At 34.3% G+C, this 20,783-nt stretch overlaps 1 protein-coding gene across 1 annotated transcript; it reads left to right on the forward strand.

Annotated features, from left to right (window-relative positions):
- The first annotated feature begins 128 nt into the window (after positions 1 to 128).
- LOC144437995 (uncharacterized) lies at positions 129 to 19,137 on the forward strand. Its single transcript, XM_078127028.1, has 12 exons — positions 129 to 166; positions 766 to 928; positions 2,938 to 3,103; positions 5,293 to 5,448; positions 6,936 to 7,074; positions 7,608 to 7,710; positions 10,684 to 10,779; positions 11,560 to 11,653; positions 12,331 to 12,500; positions 12,887 to 13,052; positions 16,039 to 16,133; positions 19,059 to 19,137. The coding sequence occupies exons 1-12, from the start codon at positions 151 to 153 to the stop codon at positions 19,135 to 19,137; spliced, it is 1,443 nt and encodes a 480-aa protein (XP_077983154.1). The 5' UTR covers positions 129 to 150.
- Positions 19,138 to 20,783: the final 1,646 nt, after the last annotated feature.

Here is a 20,783-nt window from a genome sequence, read left to right on the forward strand (position 1 = left end):
GCCGTGTACACACAGCTACCGCAGACGCATGGTATCTTATTGTATGCAAACGACTATTAAAAACAACCGCGTGTCAATGCGCAGGTCAATGCCCTTTTCTTCTTAACCTTTTCCCTTTGACCTGATTGATTGATTGATTGATTGTAAAACATGGCTGCTTCCAAAGGTCTGTTTACTTTTAACTAAGAGAAAGCTATTACTTTAAGAGAATATCGTTGTTTTAGCCCTTCAAAGTGAACAACCCACCGTTCTCGCATGCACTGTGCAGTAACACCATAGAGCATCCAGGGTGGAGGCTGGGGGTAGAGGGAGGGGTCATATGGTAATACAAATATGACGACGTTTACGTTTGTTTACAATTACATTCATGTAGTGATGTACACAGAGTAGAGTATGCCTAGAGCTCAATCCATAGTTTCTTATGATATTCACGATCAGTGAATACACATGATCGACATCGGTTTTACAAGCTTTGTGCCGGTTTATTTTGTCACAAACGAATGACACAACACTACGACATTGAAGAAAATGCCATTTCATATGATGGTGCAATCATGGAACACAACAACCGGGTGATACTTCCATGGTGCAATATACAAATGATGCAATATTGAATGTGTAGTCGAAAATAGTTACAAGTCCTTGAGATATACACAGTGTCGTTGTGATAAAATTATTTAGAATATTCTCGTTCATTTACACCTCTTTTTTTGTCGGGGGTATTTTCTTTTCGGATTGATAATATAATGGCAAACGTTCGTGCAGATATGCATTCAATCTTGTGTAAGGAAGATGTAGTTGAAGACATCTTGAAACACGTTGAAGATATACAGGATGAAGAAACTGAACTTTATCTGAAATCTGCTGTCGGACTGACAGACGGAGGATTTGTTCTTAGTGATGAAGAGGAAAAACAGCAGGCGAAAAGGTACTTATTACAATTTTACACTATTACAAAATATGTAATAATTCAAATATTTCTAACTATAAGCAAACTAGCAAGGCACACCTGAGAGCAAATCATACTTAGTCTAGCAATGTTGGTCCCAGGCAAAACTAACGACATGATATCTGTGACCACATTATAGATAACTTGGACTTATATTTACATGTATTTAGAATGAATTTTTTAGCCTGTTACGTATATCTCAGACCACTATAGTATAAAGATTTATCTATGGTACTGGTCTGAACAAATCTTTGTGGATTTTTGCAAACATTGTGAACAAACAGTATTCCCCAAGTCTCCATTTGAATGTAAACTTGAGATATATCCACACACATTATAGTATTGATGTAGTGACTCATAAAAAACACTTGTTCCAGGTATATGTAGTGGAAGGTGGGGGAGGGGGATGGGTGGTGTAATTGGGGTCGTAATTGCCAGGTGTCACAATGACATATGTATATCTTTGATTAGTGACAGTGGCGATTGTTGAAACTTGTTTATCAGTGTGTGCTACTGTCAAGAGCATGTGAATTATTAAAAATGTCTGACCTTTGTTTCTTATCAAAATCTGATTATATTAATGTAATATTTATAGGGTACGTTTTTAAAATAAATTATGATAAGACTCTGAATCGTTACACATAATTTATAGATAATAAATTTTTTTTAAAAATTGCAAAAAAAAAAAATTCAGAATCTATATTCAAATTTATATACAGATGATAATTTGTCTGAAGGATCTAACAAAGTGTCATGTTAAACACCAATATTTGAATCCCATGGTCTTGAATGATAAACTGTTCAGTGAATCAGTGTCATATTAGTGGAGCCCTTCTGGGTCACTCTGACCAACTTTTTTTCTGCAGTTCTGCCAGACAACTGTTTTCTCACTGAAACTGTAATCTGCAGTTATTCTGATGTATTCATGAATATGAACTAAATACCAGCTGAATGTAAGAATTTAAAGTGACCATATGGATGAGGATTGGGTATTTATTTTTGGATTTTTCATTTATAAAACAATTTTACCATGGCTTCCTACCTGAAAAATCAATATGAAACAACATTGACAAAGTCTGTGTTTGTAACTCAATGCATTGCAAAAAGCTAAATAATAATGTGTAAAAAAAAATTGTTATTGTACGTACAATAACAAACATTTCACATATTTATTAATCTTTTTGCAATTTATTGACTTATAAACACAGATTTTTTGTCAATGTTGTATCAAATTGACTTTTCAAGTAGGAAGCCATGATAAAATTGTTTTATAGATTAAAAATCTAAGATAAATATCCAATCCTCATCCATATGGTCACTTTAATATGCATTGGCATTAATTCTATTGAGTTATTATATGGACCCAAAAATCAATTTGATTTGACCGTGTATACAGCTACAGTCTAAAAAATATTAGACTGTTGACAGTTGCTCGCGTCTTTTTTGCTACGTTTTATCTAAAACTAAAGTCGTCGTTGCTCTCTGATTCGGAGCAATACTACTGTAATCGCATCCCTTTTGGCCCTCGATATCAGTATGCGATTATAGTAGATTACTCCGGATCGAAGCATGGCAATAGATAAAACGTAGCAAAAAAGACGTGAGCTACTGTCGACAGTCTAAAAAAATATGTTTGCCCACAGTTGATGCAATACTGTTCAGGTTTTACAATATTATGAGTAAGTTATTGTACATTATAAAGAAAACATTTAGATTTACAATGGCATGTTCCAGTTGCAAATATAGTAGTCTAGTTCCTATACAGTATTGTTACCATTTACACATCCACTGTTTAGTTAGAAACCACGATGGCATCCACAACTGGAGCAGGGTTAAAAGAGCTGTTGTGTCACTATAGGTCCAAGCTAGTGGCACTGAATAATAAAGCACTTTGCGCATGACATGCTAAAGTGCCATAAAAAACTAACATTATTATTGTAAATTAATTATTATCTCATTTTTTAATCTAATATGTACTTTTTATGAAGGTTCATGGATTGGGCAAAAGACAGAAGTATGGTAAAGGTGACGTCAGCTGAGGTTCCCATCGGTATTATAACTAGAGGTGATGCTGATTTACTAGACATCAAAGTTGATGCTAGGGGAGCTCCAGATGATAAGATATATGACAGGAACAAGGATATCAGAGATAAGGTAAGTACTTGTAGAGGGCATAGACTGAACTCATTTTAGCTATAACTTATATAACATAATGCCATGTTATATCATGGATATGAGAATTTACTGCATGCAATCTAAAGGTGCAACTTTGAAAGGTCGGAATTCTTGGTCCAAAGTTCTCTCATAAGTGTTATCTTGATGTTAGGGACAATTTGCACAGTGTCACACAAACTCAATAAACAAACTTTGGTCATTTAGGCCAAACCCCCCTCTCCCTCCTCTCCCACTAAATGAATGTTCACAAGTGCGACAACTACACTTTTAAATGTGATACATAACCATGATGAAAATTGTAGATGTCAAATGACTACTATGGATACAATGTAAAAACATGGTAAACACATTAAAACAGTCACCAGAAACCCAGCACTGTGTATCACATTAGCAATATAACTTATCTTAACATCTCAGTATTAATTACACAACTTTTTATCCTTGAAGGCCAGAAAGTTTTCAAAATATGGTTAGAAGTGGGAAAATGAAGTGCAACAATTGCATTGGTGCCAGACTCCTTCCCCCTTTAAACGGGCAAAGTTCATTTATTGAGCTTGTATGACATTGTGGGATCATCCCTTATCAATGGAGTCTAAGGAGGACGTAGGATTATTCTTTTATTCCAGATCAACTTTTTCAAAGCTGTGCGAGAGAAATGTTTTTCACACCTAAATTTTAATCCCATCTAAACTAACTTAAACATTTAAATTTTAGAATGAGAAAACTTGGACACTCTCAGCATTTTTTTTTTTTTTTTTTTGAGTGGGCTTATTTCTCATTTCGTACCTCAAATGTCATATGAAAAATAAAAATAAATAAATTGTTGATTTCAAATGTTGATTAACCTGAAATAATTTGGTAAATTGGCCATTTTAGAATATTTAAAGAACATTACTAACTGAAGACATCATCAGGAAACTGGAAATTGACATTTACGATCAGCTGGGTTTCAATCCAAGGTTCCTACTGTTGGTGTTATATTGTCAGTGGAGCAGTGTGCCCGCTAAATCAATTTGACACACCCCACTGACAGAAACAAGTTCTATTCAGTGATCTACCAAAATTTGGTGTTCCCCTATCTCTAACTATGTGGTGACCAGTTTTTATCGTACTGACCCAGAATAACAAAATTTGGCTGTCATTATATAGAGCACACCACTGCCACAAAGATTTTATGGGATCATTCTTTTGTTCTGGACAACTTTTTCTATAGCTCTACCAAACAACCATTTTTTCATACCTTAAAGTTGAATCTTTATCCAAACCACTGAGGCCTTTAATTGTAAGGCCTAATAAAAATAAATGTGTGATTCCGGTTACTCTCAATTTTAGAATAGGTGGGGTAGGTAGATTTTTTATTTTATATTATTATGTATTTTTATTCTGTGTGTCTAGTTCAGGTTTTTCATTGTTTTCCAAATGGTCTCTGTTTTGTTTATTTCTTGCTATCAGATGTACAGCCATTACAGATTGGAAGAATAGTTTTATATTATCTTTTTAGGTTGATGTCAATTTCCGCATCCACTATTTCTCGTGAGACTTAACAATCTTTGCGATTTTTTCTTCTTCTCTTTTCTCGAATACGTAAAAAAAAAAGTTTAAGGTCAGCAGTGAGAAGCTAGGTGGTGTCGGGTAACTGGAACCAAACAATTATTTTTTTTAGGCCTAATGAGAAAATTACCCTCTTTTAATTTTGAGAAGGCTCTTTCACTTTCCATATTAAATGCCACTTTCTATATTACATGTCATATCAACAAAAAAAAAATAAGGAAAATAAACTCTATAGGTTTCAAATGGCAAATAAGGTGAAATGATTTAGTATACTGGCTAGGTGTAGTGAAGTCATTCTCGTAAGCCAGAGTTTATTATTTCTAAAATTAGCTATGCCATAAATAATGATATAGTCTATGAATGCAGCCACTGCCTGTGGGAGGCTCGTTAAGAACGTTGCCGTAAAACAGGCTGTGGTTTGCGATGATGAGTGAAGTACTTAAAAAGCTCTGTGACAATTATACTAACTTATAATGATGTGCGAAACTGAACGTTGAAAACTTTGCGACATTACTCTCGGATGAGAAATGTAAGTGAAATATGTTCACAGAGTAAAATTATAGTATTTATTGTAAACTAATTAAAAGTTTTTGTTTGTATTTTGTGATATACTATAGGTTGCTAGGGGCAATTCTTTTCTCCACATTAAAAGCGGTCCTTATGCATCATTAGTTTGTGTCATCTATGCTTTGAAGAAATTTACCGGTGGACTTGGAGATGATGATGACAGAGACAAAGGTGATAATTTCACATGGAAAAAATACTTTACCAAGGTGAGAGTCACTTATTTGTAATTTTAAGTAATTATTTGTGGAAGATCTATTTTATTTGATATAGTGGTTTTTTTTGTTGTTTTTTTTGTTTTTTTTATACTTATTTTTTGTGCTGGGAATTTCTCCCAGCGATTTTCTGTTATGCAGACAAATACAAACAAACACACACAAATGCTACAGAAATTCATTCAGGTTTGGGATTACGTGACAGGGCTATGTTGCACGCTCTATATCATGTTGCTGTGGAACTGTCAAGGCCTTCCCAGTCAGTCCACAGGCTATCCCAGAGTCACCCAGGCCAGGCAAACATAGCACCTGCGGGCTCCGTGTGAGTAATCAACCCCAACTTTTCGAGTCATTACTCTAGGAGTCCCCCCCCCTAAAAAAAAAAATAAAAATAAAAAAAAAAAAGTAAAAAAAAAATAAAAAAAAATAATCCACACTCGTCTTGTGAGTGAGACCCGACTGAGTGATACAGCCTACCCATCGAGTCTGTAGAACACTCACCCTGGGTTGGGGTCGGTCACAGAAAAATCCCCTGTTTCCAGTGGGATTCGAACCCATGACTGCTAATCCTGTGCACTAACCGCTACGCTACGCTACAGGGAGCCGGTTGATATAGCGTCATATGATATGTATTCTATTCAGAACTTATTAGACTGTATGTAATGATGTTATTGTAGGCTTATACATGTATAAAGATGAATACCATAGAAATGCAGTCACATATGTATGTCTGTGTCTATGTGATAGTGATTAAGTGACACAAGACAGACACATACATGTACATACATACATACATACATACATAGAGAGAGAGAGAGATGGCAGATACATACATACATACATACATACATACATACATACATACATACATACATACATACATACATACATACATAACACATGAACAGACAGACAGACAAGATACAGATAAGACAAATAAACCGTATACCTGTTTTGAAATCACTTAGAGGCTAAGTTAGAGCTGTGTTAAACTGTACTTACATCAGAGAAAATGCTGGGAACTTGTTAAAACATGTGTATGTATTTTAATAGTCACATATCTCTGTGCTCAATACAGTGTAATTATTTTTAATGCTGAATACATTATTTTGAAAGTGAGGTCAATTTCATTTGTAAACACCTTTTATATCCCACTGAATACAATTAGTCTTTGACTTTGTGGGTTGTCCAAGTAATTCAATAATTTCCACCAGTCTGTCGTTGTATTAGTCTGTAAGGTACGTTATGATGGGGCGCCATCACACATCGGTCAGGAGCCGTGGGTGAGGGCAGAATGACACTACGTATCTTTCAGTCTTTCTTTGTATATCTTATCTTCTCATTTACACCCCTCTGCACTATGGAACTAATTGCGTCACTAATTAAAATTTACCGATGGCTAATTTTATGCTGAAAATAAACTCTTGTTGTTATCATTCTTATTATAATAAAATAAATATTCAGTAAAATTGTTTCCACAGTCCTTAGATGAAGCTGTAGATGTTGTGTGTACTAAGAAGGCCAATGGAGAAGCAGCTCATTTCAGTGCTAGGTATATAGGAGACAAAGTAGTCTTATGTGGAGGATCCAAAAATGTTCACATGCTATTCAGATCTAGAGGTAAGTTTTCTATGGTTTTATATTTGATTTCTATGGTGTATGTTTAAAGTGACCATATGGATGAGGATTGGGTATTTATTTTGGGATTATTAATTTATAAAACAATTTTATCATGCCGTCCTACTTGAAAAAAAATCAATGTGAAACAACATTGACCAAATCCGTGATGTAACTAAACAGATTGCTAAAAAAATGTGTAAAAAAAAAGAATGTTATTGTATGTACAGTAACAATGATTTTACAGATTTATCAGTCATTTATATACATGTATACCGTATAAAAACATGTTTATGTATTTAGTCACACACCTCTGTCCTCTGTTCGGAGATCTTCAACTATTTTTAATGCAGAGTAAATTAGAATGACAATGAACTCAATTTCATTTTTACTTTTCTATCATGATTTAATACGATATTGCAAGTACTGAGAATTGAGGTCAAAGCAATGGATTTCAGTGTTCTCGACTTTCAAGTTAGTCATTCACTGGATTGGATTTTAACATTTCTGGTTTTTTTATTCCGTTTACTGACTAGATGATATATTGAAACATAAAGACAGCAGGTATCAGATTGCCAGGGATGTTTGTTTGACAATATGGAGGCTATTAGAGGAGATGACAGAGGACTGTAGGAAACGGTAAGAATCAGAAGATAGTTTGCAATTTTATTTTATTGACTCTGTGGCCTTGGGAAGTCTCATTGAATATATTTCATATTGTCAATGGTACAGACACAAAGTTATGTAACACTCATAAACATTGGCATTGTTTAAATAATAACAAGAGATATCTGGCCGAGTCTGCTGACAGGTGCCGGTCACCAGCACGTCGTGCTGGAACTGGGCGCCTGTCACCAGCACATAACGCCGGTCACGAGACACTCCGAAGATATCTGGTGTTCAAGGTATTTACTATTATGTTCAGACTGTGAGTTTCACTCTGAGGTGACATAAAGTAGTAAAGTTATAATAAGCTGGATTTATGACCCATTCTCACGCTGAATTTTTCTGGCAAGGACAGAATTGCAGTCAGAATTCGGGTTGTTCTTGTTCTTTCTGGTCATTTGCATTACAGAATCGAGCCATTAGCTAAGGAAGTGGGGTTTCTTATCTTTCTTATCACTTAATAATGTTTGTTGGCAATATTTACAAATGTGATAAAGCATTATTACATAACACATCAGGCAAAGCTATAACACATCAGGCAAAGCTAAGCTCAATGTCATATCAGTTGTACTGACCCATTATCAGTGACATTGCAAATAGCTTTAGAGATGCAAACAATTTTTATGACATCCGACTTGCTGGCTCACCAAGTCGGGTAAGTCGCACTTGAACCACTAATAGTAATGGCAAATATTCGTCATGGGTTGACTCTCAAATAGGCAACGCAAAATCGGCCCAAGTTCTTTCTGTCTGCTAGATTATCAAACAGAAAGAAAGAAAAATCAACCCATTTCTGTTCTGTCTAACCGGATATGGGAAGACATAGTGGGTAGGTCATCTTTCTGTCAGCTTGTTCGGGTTGATTGTCAACGAAACAGAACGAAAAATCAGTCCAAAATTCTTTCTATCTGCTAGATTATCAAACAGAAAGAAAGAAAAGTCGGCCCATTTTCATTCTGTCAGCAATTTGTCACGCAGACAGACAGACAGACAGAAAGAAAAATCGGCCCATTTTCGTTCTGTGTGACTGGATTGGGAAGACATATTAGTGGGTAGGTCATCTTTCTGTCTGCTTGTTCGGGTTGATTTGTCAACGAGACAGAACATTATAAACTCTGTGTTTGTGTGAAGTCTTTCCTTGGCCCACTGGTGGTTTTTTTTTGTGGCTTGTAATGATGTTGAGGTGACTAATACAATAAGAGTGATTTTCTGTCACCTTCAATAATCTAACATGTAAAACAAAATAAAGCGGTAACAAATTTGCTTTCGGTAAAAGAAATGACAAGTCCTTTTGTCTTCGTAAACGTTTTGACCTTACACAGGAGGTCTTCTTCAGGGTCTAAAAACAATTTTAAAAAAATTAGCGCCAATGGCGTTGTAGCACAACTGTATTTGGCTGTTGTTATGGGTGTGGTCCTGTTGCTAGGCATATTTGCATACGTTTTTTGAGTCTTTAGTCACTTACCTACCCTTCCCTGTTGTAATCTGTGTAATATGCATCATCATTTCACTGTTGCTAAGGGGCGTGGTCATGGTTGCTAGGTCCAATTGTGTCAAAATATTGTCAACAATAACTGCAGAATAATACCTCCAGAAACAGCCACATCAAGTTTCAACCCATTCACCATGCAGTTTCAAGATATAAGTTTTTGACCGAAATTGAGATTTTTAGACCTAATTTGCATATCGCTGATGGCTTCATCTACACATGCCGGCCCAGATGCATCTCATTAAATTTCAGCCCAATCTGCTCAGTAGTTTTGGAACTATAAAATATTATATTATTGACCCAAAAGAAAAAAAATTAGACATAAATTGCATATCACTGATGGGATCATCATGTCATGAACAATTCTTAACAGTCTGCATTCAAATTTGACAATAACCCCCATGAAGTTAGGGGGCCTTTTATACCCCACATTCGGCTTTAATGTGTGTTTAGGATGACAGTATGTTGTCCAGGGATAGGAGTGTTTATCTTGTTTGTTTGTTATAAGCCATGGTTTCGATCTTACAATTGTTCAGTACCGTGTGTCGAGGAAAAGCAGTTCTCTGTCGGTGTAATTCTAGGATGAACTGAAGTGTAGGATGAACCTCAGACCCTACATTTCTTCAAGTAGGGTCTATGGATGAAGTGAGTTCCACTAACGATGGAATTGTTGAAGTTAGTCATGACCATATTGCAAGATATATATCTGATGTCGTCTACATGTACATGTATAAAGCGCTTTTCAGTTGTTAAAAGTAAGTGCATAGTTATCCAAGATTCGTTTCTCCAGTTTGCGGCCCATGGTAATGTTGGCGTAGGCTGGTGCCACTTTACACCCCATGGCTGTACCACAAATTTGTAGATGGTATCGACCGTTGAATTCGAAATAGTTTCTGGTGAGGCTGAAATGTAACACCTTAACAGATTAATTCCAAATTGATAGATATGGTGTTGTATTCTTCCTTCATTTCATTGACGGCTTGGATTCCATAATCACGTGGTATGTTTGTGTAAAGCGACACCGCATCCATGGTAACTTGCATTTGCATTTTTTTTCACTTTTTATTGAAGTAGACCTCTGTTATCGATTGATTTGTTTATTTTTTCCTCGTTTTTCATTTCGTACATTTTGTTATTGCTTTGAGACCTTGAAGAAGAAGACCTCCTGTGTGATGTAGATACATTTAAAGTTTTAACGTAAACAAAAATAGACTTATCATATCTTTTACCAAACCCAAGTTTACATTTTCTGAAGTCCATGTCTCCAAGTTGGCTCACCATTGTAGTTGGACTGAGTGCAGATTCTGCAACAAACTCATCTAACAATTTGCTTAATATTAATCTGTAAGGTATGGCATGACAGGGCGCCCTCACACATCGGTCAACCCCTCCCCTATCTAATGTATGAAAATTAGACATACATTAAATGCATCATTTATAATTTTCTGTCTTTTCAGATTGCTCAGTTTTCTATGTCACAGCCACTTTACTGCTATATTTGAAATTTTACAACCATCTCACCAACATGTTGAAGATCTTTCATATCTCAAAGAGTAAGTATAAAAATTTGCATCCATTTCATTTTCAATACTTCCAACTTTGTAATGATTTAGTTATGATAGATTATTTCAATTAAAATCACGAAACCTGACAGAAACATCGTCTGACTCAACATAAATCTTACTAACATTGCTACATTTTATCATCTGGCTCAACTAAAATCTTACCAACAGAGATATTTGTTAAACAATATTTCATGAATGCCAATATAGTTACCCATTTTGCAGTCATTTTTCCGAAACTTGTCAAAAGAGGGAGTGCTGAATGAGAATGAGAAAAAAAAATAAGGGTTGAAAATTTGGTAGTGAATAGGTCAATCATGTGACAATACATGCAATAGTCAATGAAATATGAAAAACTGTCAGCTCCTAAAAATGACATCATTTGAAATAGGAAGAACAAAACTTTGTAGATTGCTTGAGAATTCCACCATTTTTTCACTGTGAAACACTTGGAAATGACTATTCTTTCAAGGAGACCCTAGTACTAGGTCTTCTTTTCCTTCTTTAAAACAGCACTCCTAGTGGCCAAAGTGTGCAATCTTTTGTCTTTTTGATAACACTATGGGCATTTTGTATTTGGCAGTATGAAAAACCTCTTAAATGTATTATCATAACTCATGGACTGTAACCAATGATGTAAAGAAAGAATTTCCATTCAGCGTCACCTTCCTCCTGTATCCATTAGAATATCTAAAAAAAAAAAAAATTCAGAATCACATTGCTTTTAAATTCTATGCCAAATTTGACAATATTGTTGTCTTCTTTTCATAGACCTGAAGTAAAGTTTATAACATGGACAACATCAGTTCTAGAACCACAGGACCAATCTCAACTCTCTTCACTCAGTCCGCATGTTTCAATACAGGTAAGCCATTAGACTCGGCTAGCTGTAACTTGGAGTCGAAATGCATGCAAAACCCTCACCCAGTTTGAAGCGTCAGTGGATGTAAAAGCTATTGAGAATTCTTTGAGCCAAGATGGCTGGACTGCTGACAGAAATAATGCAGAAGTCATACAAACAAAAAATCTATGTTCCATCAACTATTATAGAGCATAAGCATTTGTACACATGTATTTCTCAATATGTCAGTAGTAGGCCAGTTATTGGAAAGACAAAAGACTATATAGTTTTGCAAATGAGGGCGCTGTTCAACTTAGATTTGGGTTGGCTGTGTCAGTGCTATGGTGTATGTTGAAAATCATGCTTTTCCAATGTTTCATTGCAAAAGTTAATTACTGTACATCATAGGCCAGGTCTTTAAAAAAACAAAAGATTGTACAGTTTTGCCACTAGGGGTGCTATTTGACACCAGAGTTTGGCTGGCATTGTGATCATTCAGTATATTGTAGCATACTCAGGAAATCATCTTTATCCAGCATATTATGGCAAATGCTGTTCAAACATACAAAACTTTTATTGTATGTGTATGAAAAATTGTCACTTTGAAGCTTTGAAATTAAGGTTATGAATATGATAATATGAATATTTGTAATATAATCTCAATAACTGTATGACTTGCATTATTATGTCTATGTTATCAGATTGCAAGGGCGTTAGGACTATCCACCGTACAATATGACATCATACCGATCATACAACTAGATGAAAGAATGAAAACCGTCAGAGAGGGCTACCAATATGAAGGAGAAGTTTTCTATTTTCTAGATGCGAGTAAATCAGTTATCGGCCTCTTAAAGAAGAAGACTATTTGGTGGGTGTTACGCGTTTCTCATTTTATAGATATCGGTTACGATGATGGTGGTCTGTGATAAAATAGTACCGGTAGTCAGTGAGTTGGAGGGAAAGACAAACTATAAAAAACAGCATCAGATGAAAAAATATTAACTCATTTTCAGTATGTTTATTATTTATTTCTTTTTCAGAAAAAAATGAGTGTGATATTATATTTAAATCAAATCTGAGAGAAGTACAGATCATGCTCCATCATCCTGTCCTGGCCTCTCATCTAAGCTGACCATAATATTTCTCCTAACTAAATTTTCAATGAGAACATCTTTTGGCCAGTGGAATTTCTGAACCAGAGGGCGTAGCTAATAAACTTCCTCATTTTGGGGTTTCTGGGTTTCACCTCAATAGGTACATCATAGTGAGAGCTATTAGAGAGAAGGTCCGACGTGCATGTTATTCCTATGCTAAAAGTACAAATTTCATCAAGAGTCAGTACTCAGCGAAGATATGTTCACGAATCAACGAAATACAGAAATGGCTCGGACTTGATGACGAATCAACTGAGGCATGGAAGGTATGTTGCACCATCATTTCATTTCGGTTACCAAAAATCCCATTTGACGACCAAAATCATGTAATATATTTTATTTGTTACTATGTTTCAGGTATTTAGTCATGGTGGTTAACCTTTCAGCACTACTGAACTATAAGGTTCAGTAGTTGTATAGGTATGGTGTGTTGTCTGTCTGTCTGTCTGTCTGTCTGTCTGTCTGTCTGTCTGTCTGTCTGTCTCTGTCTGTGTCTGTCTATCTCGCTGTCTATGCATGTGTGTGTGTGTGTATGTATGCATGTGTGTGCATGTGTGTATGTGTGTGTGTGTCTGTGTCTGTGTCTGTCTGTTTGTGTCTGTGTATGTATGTATATATGCTTGTGTGTGCATGTGTGTGTGTGTATGTATGTATGTATGTATGTATGTATGTATGTATGTATGTATGTATCTGATATGTATGTATGTTTGTATGTATGTATGTATGTATGTATGTATGTATGTATGTATGTATGTATGTATGTATGTATGTATGTATGTATGTATGTATGTATGTATGTGTGTGTATATATGTGTGTGTATGTATGTGTATGTATGTGTGTGTGTGTGTGTGTGTGTGTGTGTGTGTGTGTGTGTGTGTGTGATATTAATATATTTAGCAACTATAAATACATAATCCACATTCACAAGTACACCTTTCACCACCGATTTTGTTCCAAGAGGGATGAGGCAGTGAACCCATGTACAGTAACATGTACATGTAGTCAGCATTGACGAGGGTCTACTCAGTGCCCATGCATACAACAGACCTTGTCATGTTCAGCCAAGGAAGTGCTTTGTAGATATAAATTCAGTAAAGTATACACCCTGTTAAACCAAAAACATTGAGAATAAAGTATAGTGGACCCTAATTGAGACTGTTTCACCAACAAAACATAAAGGAGATAAGATGTCTGCATATGATCAATTAATATGTACCATGTAAGATGTTTCCATCGCGATTGCCTTTATTTTGCCTAAAGGGATCAAAATGTGATGAAATCCTAGACTAAACACAGGGAGTGCGGAATGTAATTTAGATATCCAAACCTTTTCAATCGTCAGCCCTTTGTTTAAGCTGTATTTCTGGAAAGAGCCAATTCTTTCATTTCCAACAAAAGGAGAAAAGGACCGCTCTATTTTTTTTCTCTGTTTCTCTTGACCACCCTGAGCCGCATTTGCTTCTACTGTGTGATGATCCATTTTTTGCATATTTACGCAATATTTTACAGATATAGATGTAGAAATACTGGGAAATTAAAAAAAAAAGTTTTTTTTGAGAAACTGTCACAATGTTCTATAAAAGTGACCCCCTGTGGTATAGTTATCATAACACTGTCCTAAGATCGAAAAGGGAGATGCTTTGAGAGAAATTCTCACATTTTTTTTCTTCTAACTTTTCTCTCACTGACCATTATTTTGATGCTCTTCCAAAGAGAAACAAGAGTTTCAAAAAATGTTGCCATAATTATAACTGCCCTTATAATAATATTATCTTTACAACAAATTAAGTATTCGTACAATACACATGCATTCAGTGGCATTTAGAAAATAGTCTCATGCCGTACACTAGTTAAAAAAACACACTCGAAATCAGCCATCTTCCGTTTATCTATCTGAGTTTAAATTTCTACATTAAATTCAATATTGAATATGTTGAAATTTATTCTACAATGAGGATATCAGAAATAATTATTTGAAAAAAAAATGACCCAAATGAAAATAATGTATTTTTAGTGATACATTATTTAGCAAATTGTATATCATGTCAGCATAATATAATCAAATCAATGAGTGTATTGTAAACTTTATTTTACAGTGAATGGTTTCTATGCTTGTCTTTGATAAAAGGAACGCTCCGATGTAATTATCTTGTTCAGTAAATATTTGTTTTTAGTAACCATGGTTACTGAATGAATGACCATGCTTGAATTAAAGATAACATAACACGAACATTAGTGAATGTGTGATATCCACTGTAATGGAGAATGTCAAATTGAAAATTTAGCGCAGTTTATTTTTAGCTATTTCTTTTGGTTATATCATGGGCAGAGGAAGGTTAATTTCTGTTTTAATTTATCTTCGGTTGTATGGACAGTTTCCTGTCTAATTTAACAATTTATTTACTATTACTTGCTATTAGTAAAATATCTTACCAGAATTGTGTTGTATATTTCGGTAATGGAATTTGAATAATTTCGAAACTGAAAATACAGTTCGACTTTTGTTAAGTTGTTCATGTGTTCAAGCATTGGTGAAATTTTTAAAACCGTTTATCCACTGTGCTTCCTATGAGTACAAAATTCTACCAAATATGTTTACCACATCTCTGTATTTAGGTAATGTAAAATTGAAAGTGCAGTTTGATTTTTTGACGACTACACCTTCGGCACTATTTTTTGTTAAGTCATTGGTGAAATTTGAAAACTGCATTTATAAATTAACCACTTTACTTTGAGTCCAAAATTCTGCTAGATTTGTGTAATATTTCTCTATAAATGCAGTTCAGCATACAAACAATTATAGCATAGTATGATTCCTTCAAATGAAGAGGTCATATCTTAGAACATTACAATACAATACTAGATGCTGTGAAGTCAAGTAAATTGTAACAAATATTACAGGCTAAAAATTATAGTACCCTTTTTGTTTAATCGAAACTGTCTTCCATGTCAATGATAAATGAGTATTGATATTCCAGTTTAAAACATGTATGCATTCCTCCACCTCACGCAAACCCCACCCCATGCTTCCGTCAAGTCTGTGTGTTATTTATCACTATGCATCCAAACCTTGGATACCATACCAAAAACATATTATCATTCTGTCAAAAATCTGTCTTTTGTGAAATTCCCAAATGCTATGACGTAAGAGTTTTGAATTTAAAAGATTTTGTGTTGTTACTTCTATCTTAACCATACCTATGTTGAATTAATGTCAAGTGTTATTTCAAACTCTATTTTTTTTTCATCAGAAATTGGCTACGGGATTCCTAGATTGGAGCATAAAGGGAATGAAGAACTCATCTGTAAGAAAAGATCAAATAGCAGACCTATTTCCAGTTGTCTGGTAAGTAGAATATTTTGAAAAAGAGCATATTATGAAACACTTATCACTAAATTTCCATTTCTGTTTCTTTTGAAAAGAAATGGCAATCTTTCACAACAATTTTCAAAACAGTAAAGAAACATTAATAAAAAAAATACAAAGTGGTTACATTTTAAATACTATTCTAACATGTCTTGAGATATGCAAGAAATAGCTTGACTTTGACAATCGACTCTGAAGGTCAAGGTCACCTTGATTGTAGCACAAGGACAGAAAGAAGAACTATTTTGGAAATTCAATATGCACTACCGGTATGAATTGGGTTTTAAAAAAGTAATATTTAAGTTTGTGTGATCAATAACAGTATTGTCAAAATTTAGCATTTCTTTTTGGTCGTTGAATATTATTCAAAAAATATAGTCATTTTCCATAACATAGGGAATTTATATATTTTTGAAAGTTTTGAAAATGTAAAGTTTGGAAAGTTGTTTCAATGCAAAGTATATGTATGTGTTGATATGCTCTTTAATGAATTGTTTTATAAATTGATGAAAGTAAATGCAGACTTAATATACATCAATACTGTAAGATAATTTCTGTTTGCACCTTTAATGTTTATGTTAGTGTGCAAGGCGAAAAAAATGCTGATAGAATCATGTCCATTTTTCAACATGATAATAAAAAAAAGTTCTATCAATACATATTAAGTTATTACACATGCTGCAATGATGAATACCCTAATATCTGTAAATTTCTGGATTTCCTGTACACACTTTCAAAGATTATCTGTTAACTCTGGTTTAGCGTGCTTTGTAGTTTGAGCCTTGAAAGACATCAACTCGTAAATGATACATTGGATAATCACTGTAGGTAGATAAAGTTGTTTACTTAACTGTTTGCCGTAAATGTTCCTGACATGGTTGTATTCACAAAGACACAATAGAGAACTAAAGACAGCTAAGTACTCTCACCAAGTAGCTACTGTAAAAACAAACACATCTATTACATCACTGTCATTGTCTATCTCAGCTATTATATCGTTGTCAGTTTTGAAGTGGTGGTCAAAACGTGACAGTGCATAAGGACAAATTCCATTGACAAAATACACGTCACCACTTGTATATGTTCATTGTAAGGTTTTACCTGATGCTGACTGCACATCATGTTACAGTGTCCATACAATATACTGAGTACAAGCAAAAACATTTTTTATGCAAGCATATAAAATGATACATTTTATATTCTTGTGAACACATTGAAATTAACACCATTGTCAGATGAAACAATTAGAGCTAAAATGATGTAGGCTTGGTGTTTTACTCATGTTACATGACATTTAATACACACCCATCAGACAACTTCTAATGCAAAAGAAACAATTGCATAGGTTCCATGCACAGTGGGGATGTAGAAATAGTCAAGTTGAAATGTTGGTTATCAGTTCGAAAATAAACAATTGCAGCCTTTCAAATCATCAAGTCCATGTGTAATGTTTTCCTTAGAAGCCTGTTTCTACTGTATCGTGAAAGAATAGCAATGCCTATCAGTGTTCAATGTGATTTGGGCAAAGGATCTTGCTGTGTTTATTGTATCTCTGTTATTGTTAGTCTAGAGTTGAAATATGTCTATCTCTCTGTGTCAAAAAGGTAATGTCCCATGAGTGATCGAAAACACCAAGCCTGCATCATTTTAGCTATACCAGTAAGATTCAAGGTTCAAACATAAGTTTGAGTTTATTTGTGTTCACAGTGAGATAAAATGTAACATTTAAGTGCATGCACATTATCAGTGTCTATACTATTTTGTGTGTAAGTCATAACAAAAAATGTCTGAAACGTAAAAAAAAAAAAAAATGTTGCGAAACTCTGCTCTCTCTCTAGTTTGGTAGTAATTTCAATATGGAGGGGATGGGAGGGATTAAGTCTTGTGTTAACATTAGTCTTCATTAGCACTACAATATTGTTTTAGTGTCAATACAAAGATAAACATCAACTAGTGAATGTACAGTTCATTCAACTAGTACTTTGTAATGTCCAAATGTTTACTGGTAGCCTGGAAACTACTACTGCAGGGCAGGCAATTCTACTTCTTGTGTGTATAACACGGCATTTTGTAATTTTTGCAATTGCTTTAATACAAAAAACAAAATGCAAAGACTACTGTAGAAGAGTGCATACAAGCACATACTACATACACATGGACAGCCACACATAGAAAACAAACACAGACACATGAACCCAAACACCGACATTTACAGTGTGGGATTCACTTTCACTTTTTTTTTCAACTCTGTAAGTAGACATTTTCATTTCAGAGGCATACAATTTTGACACATAAATCCACTATATTAGGAATTATTAAAACTACCTTCTGTAGTCTGACTTGGGGTGGAATTATGATGACATTGGACATGTCTTAATGTGCCAGTTTTACATATTGTACGTTTACAGCTTAAGTGCACTTGCCACTGTAATGTTTAAAAGAGCCAACATCAACATTAGTAATGCAAAGAGCAGTTTTGTCAGTTTTTATTGGTAAATAATCTTGACACCAGATGTGTTTTAGTGGTACAAATGTACCATTATTACAATAGAGGTCTAATATTTACTTCAGGTGAAAAGTACTCTGTATACTCACAATGTACTACAGTTTATGCATGTTATTGTGTGTGTGTGTGTGTGTGTGTGTGTGTGTGTGTGTGTGTGTGTGTGTGTGTGTGTGTGTGTGTGTGTGTGTGCATGCATGTATGTATGTGTGGACATGTACATGTATGTATGTATGTATGTAAGTATGTATGTATGTATGTATGTATGTATGTATGTATGTATGTATGTAATATGTACATGCATGTGTGTATGTTTGTTTGTTTGTTTCCTTTTGGTTGGAGGTATTCTTTGTAATCAAACAAATGCACACCTAATTTTTATTGTCTTTATTATGTTTCAGGAACCGATATTTATCAGACACTGATAGATGTGATAAGATATCATCTAAATGGACAGAACCTGAAGGATCTGATGACTAACTACAAATCTAGTAATATTTAGTTTGATTTGTGTCACCATTTCAAAAAAACATATCCTTAACTGAAATCAACCTGGTTTTTTTACCTTACACTTTACCAGCCAAATATTTGAATAAATTAAAGAATTTTACTTGGTTCATTAGGCAAAAAAAAAATGTGTGGTAACTGAAACCAAGCAATTTTTTTTTAGACCTCAGACAATTTTAAAGTTGTTCATAAATGAACTTTGCAATGTGTAAAACCATGAAGAATAATTATAATAAATAATATTATATAATAATGATAATGATGATGAATTATTGTTTAAAGGCCATACATAACAAATTAGAATAGTTAAAAATAAAATCACAAAAATTTTATTTAAAAACAACAAATGAAACAATATAAGACACATTAGAACCTTGTAAAAATTTAGAGCCGAGCAATTCACAAATAACATTGATGAAATATGAATGTTTTTAAGATTTGCCTTGGATAAATCAAATTTCTCTATCAACTGAAGATCCAATGGAAGATGATTCCATAGTTTTGGTGCATAATACACTAAAATCCCTATCACCATGTAATTTAGAAGGTTTTTTTCCCATGGACCTTAATAGGAAAAAGGCTTCAATCGATCTCACTCCTACACTCTCTCTGTCATGTTGTGGGTGAATCATTTGATGTCACATCGAATATTTTGTAAATTTATTTCAGTACAAATGTTCTTGTAAATGACAAAAGTGTCATAAATGTGCCATATATTATAACAGAATTGTAAGCATGTAAAGCAATTATTAAAACTCTGAGTACAGATGACCAGGGATTTAACCATGAGACTTTCCTTTTTTTTAGAGACAATCATTCACTTTCAGACTACAGATGAATAAATGTATACAACCCTTACAACAGTTGTCAAGAAATGCTGTTGATCAAAAACTGGGTTGTGTCAGTAGTAGGCAATTGAAACTGGCTTTGTAGGTGTCGAAAAGTCGTCTCCATATCACAATATAAAACTGACATACATTGATACAAAATAAAACCGGGTGCCTTTGTAGTTTTCGCTCTTGTATTTTTTTCCCTAAGGAGGCAACATTTTGTGGGTTTGGTAGACAATGGGCCATACTTTAGACTAAGCAAAGTTGAAAACAATATTGAGTGGACCCCATGTTGGACTTTTGAGCTCAAAAACAAAAAAGACCTCATTCTAGACCAAAGGACTAGAAAACACACCCCAACAGGCGGCACATATAGTCAAATAGAGTAGACCCCCCCCCCCCCCCTCCCCATCAAATCATTATGGCTCCATTCAGACATTTGGGGTTTACTACTAATATTGTCAGACCATATTGTCAGACATCACTGACAAGGCCTAATAAAAAAAAATTGTGTTTTTCCGATTACACTAAATTTTAGAATAGGTGGGTTAGGTAGATGTTTTATTTATTTATTTATTTTTTCTCATAGTGAGTGTATAGTTCAGTTACTTATGTTTTCCCGTTGTTTTCAATATGGTCTCTGTGTTATTGGTTTCTTTCCATGAGATGTACATGTATAACTATTACAGATTGGAAGAACAGTGTTGTTGTTGATAGCACTAATTTTGGCGAGACTTCACAATTTTCGTGATTTGATTATATTTTTCTCGAATATGTAAAAAAAATAAA

This window comes from Glandiceps talaboti, chromosome 7, assembly GCF_964340395.1.
Source record: "Glandiceps talaboti chromosome 7, keGlaTala1.1, whole genome shotgun sequence".
Lineage (NCBI taxonomy): Eukaryota > Metazoa > Hemichordata > Enteropneusta > Spengelidae > Glandiceps > Glandiceps talaboti.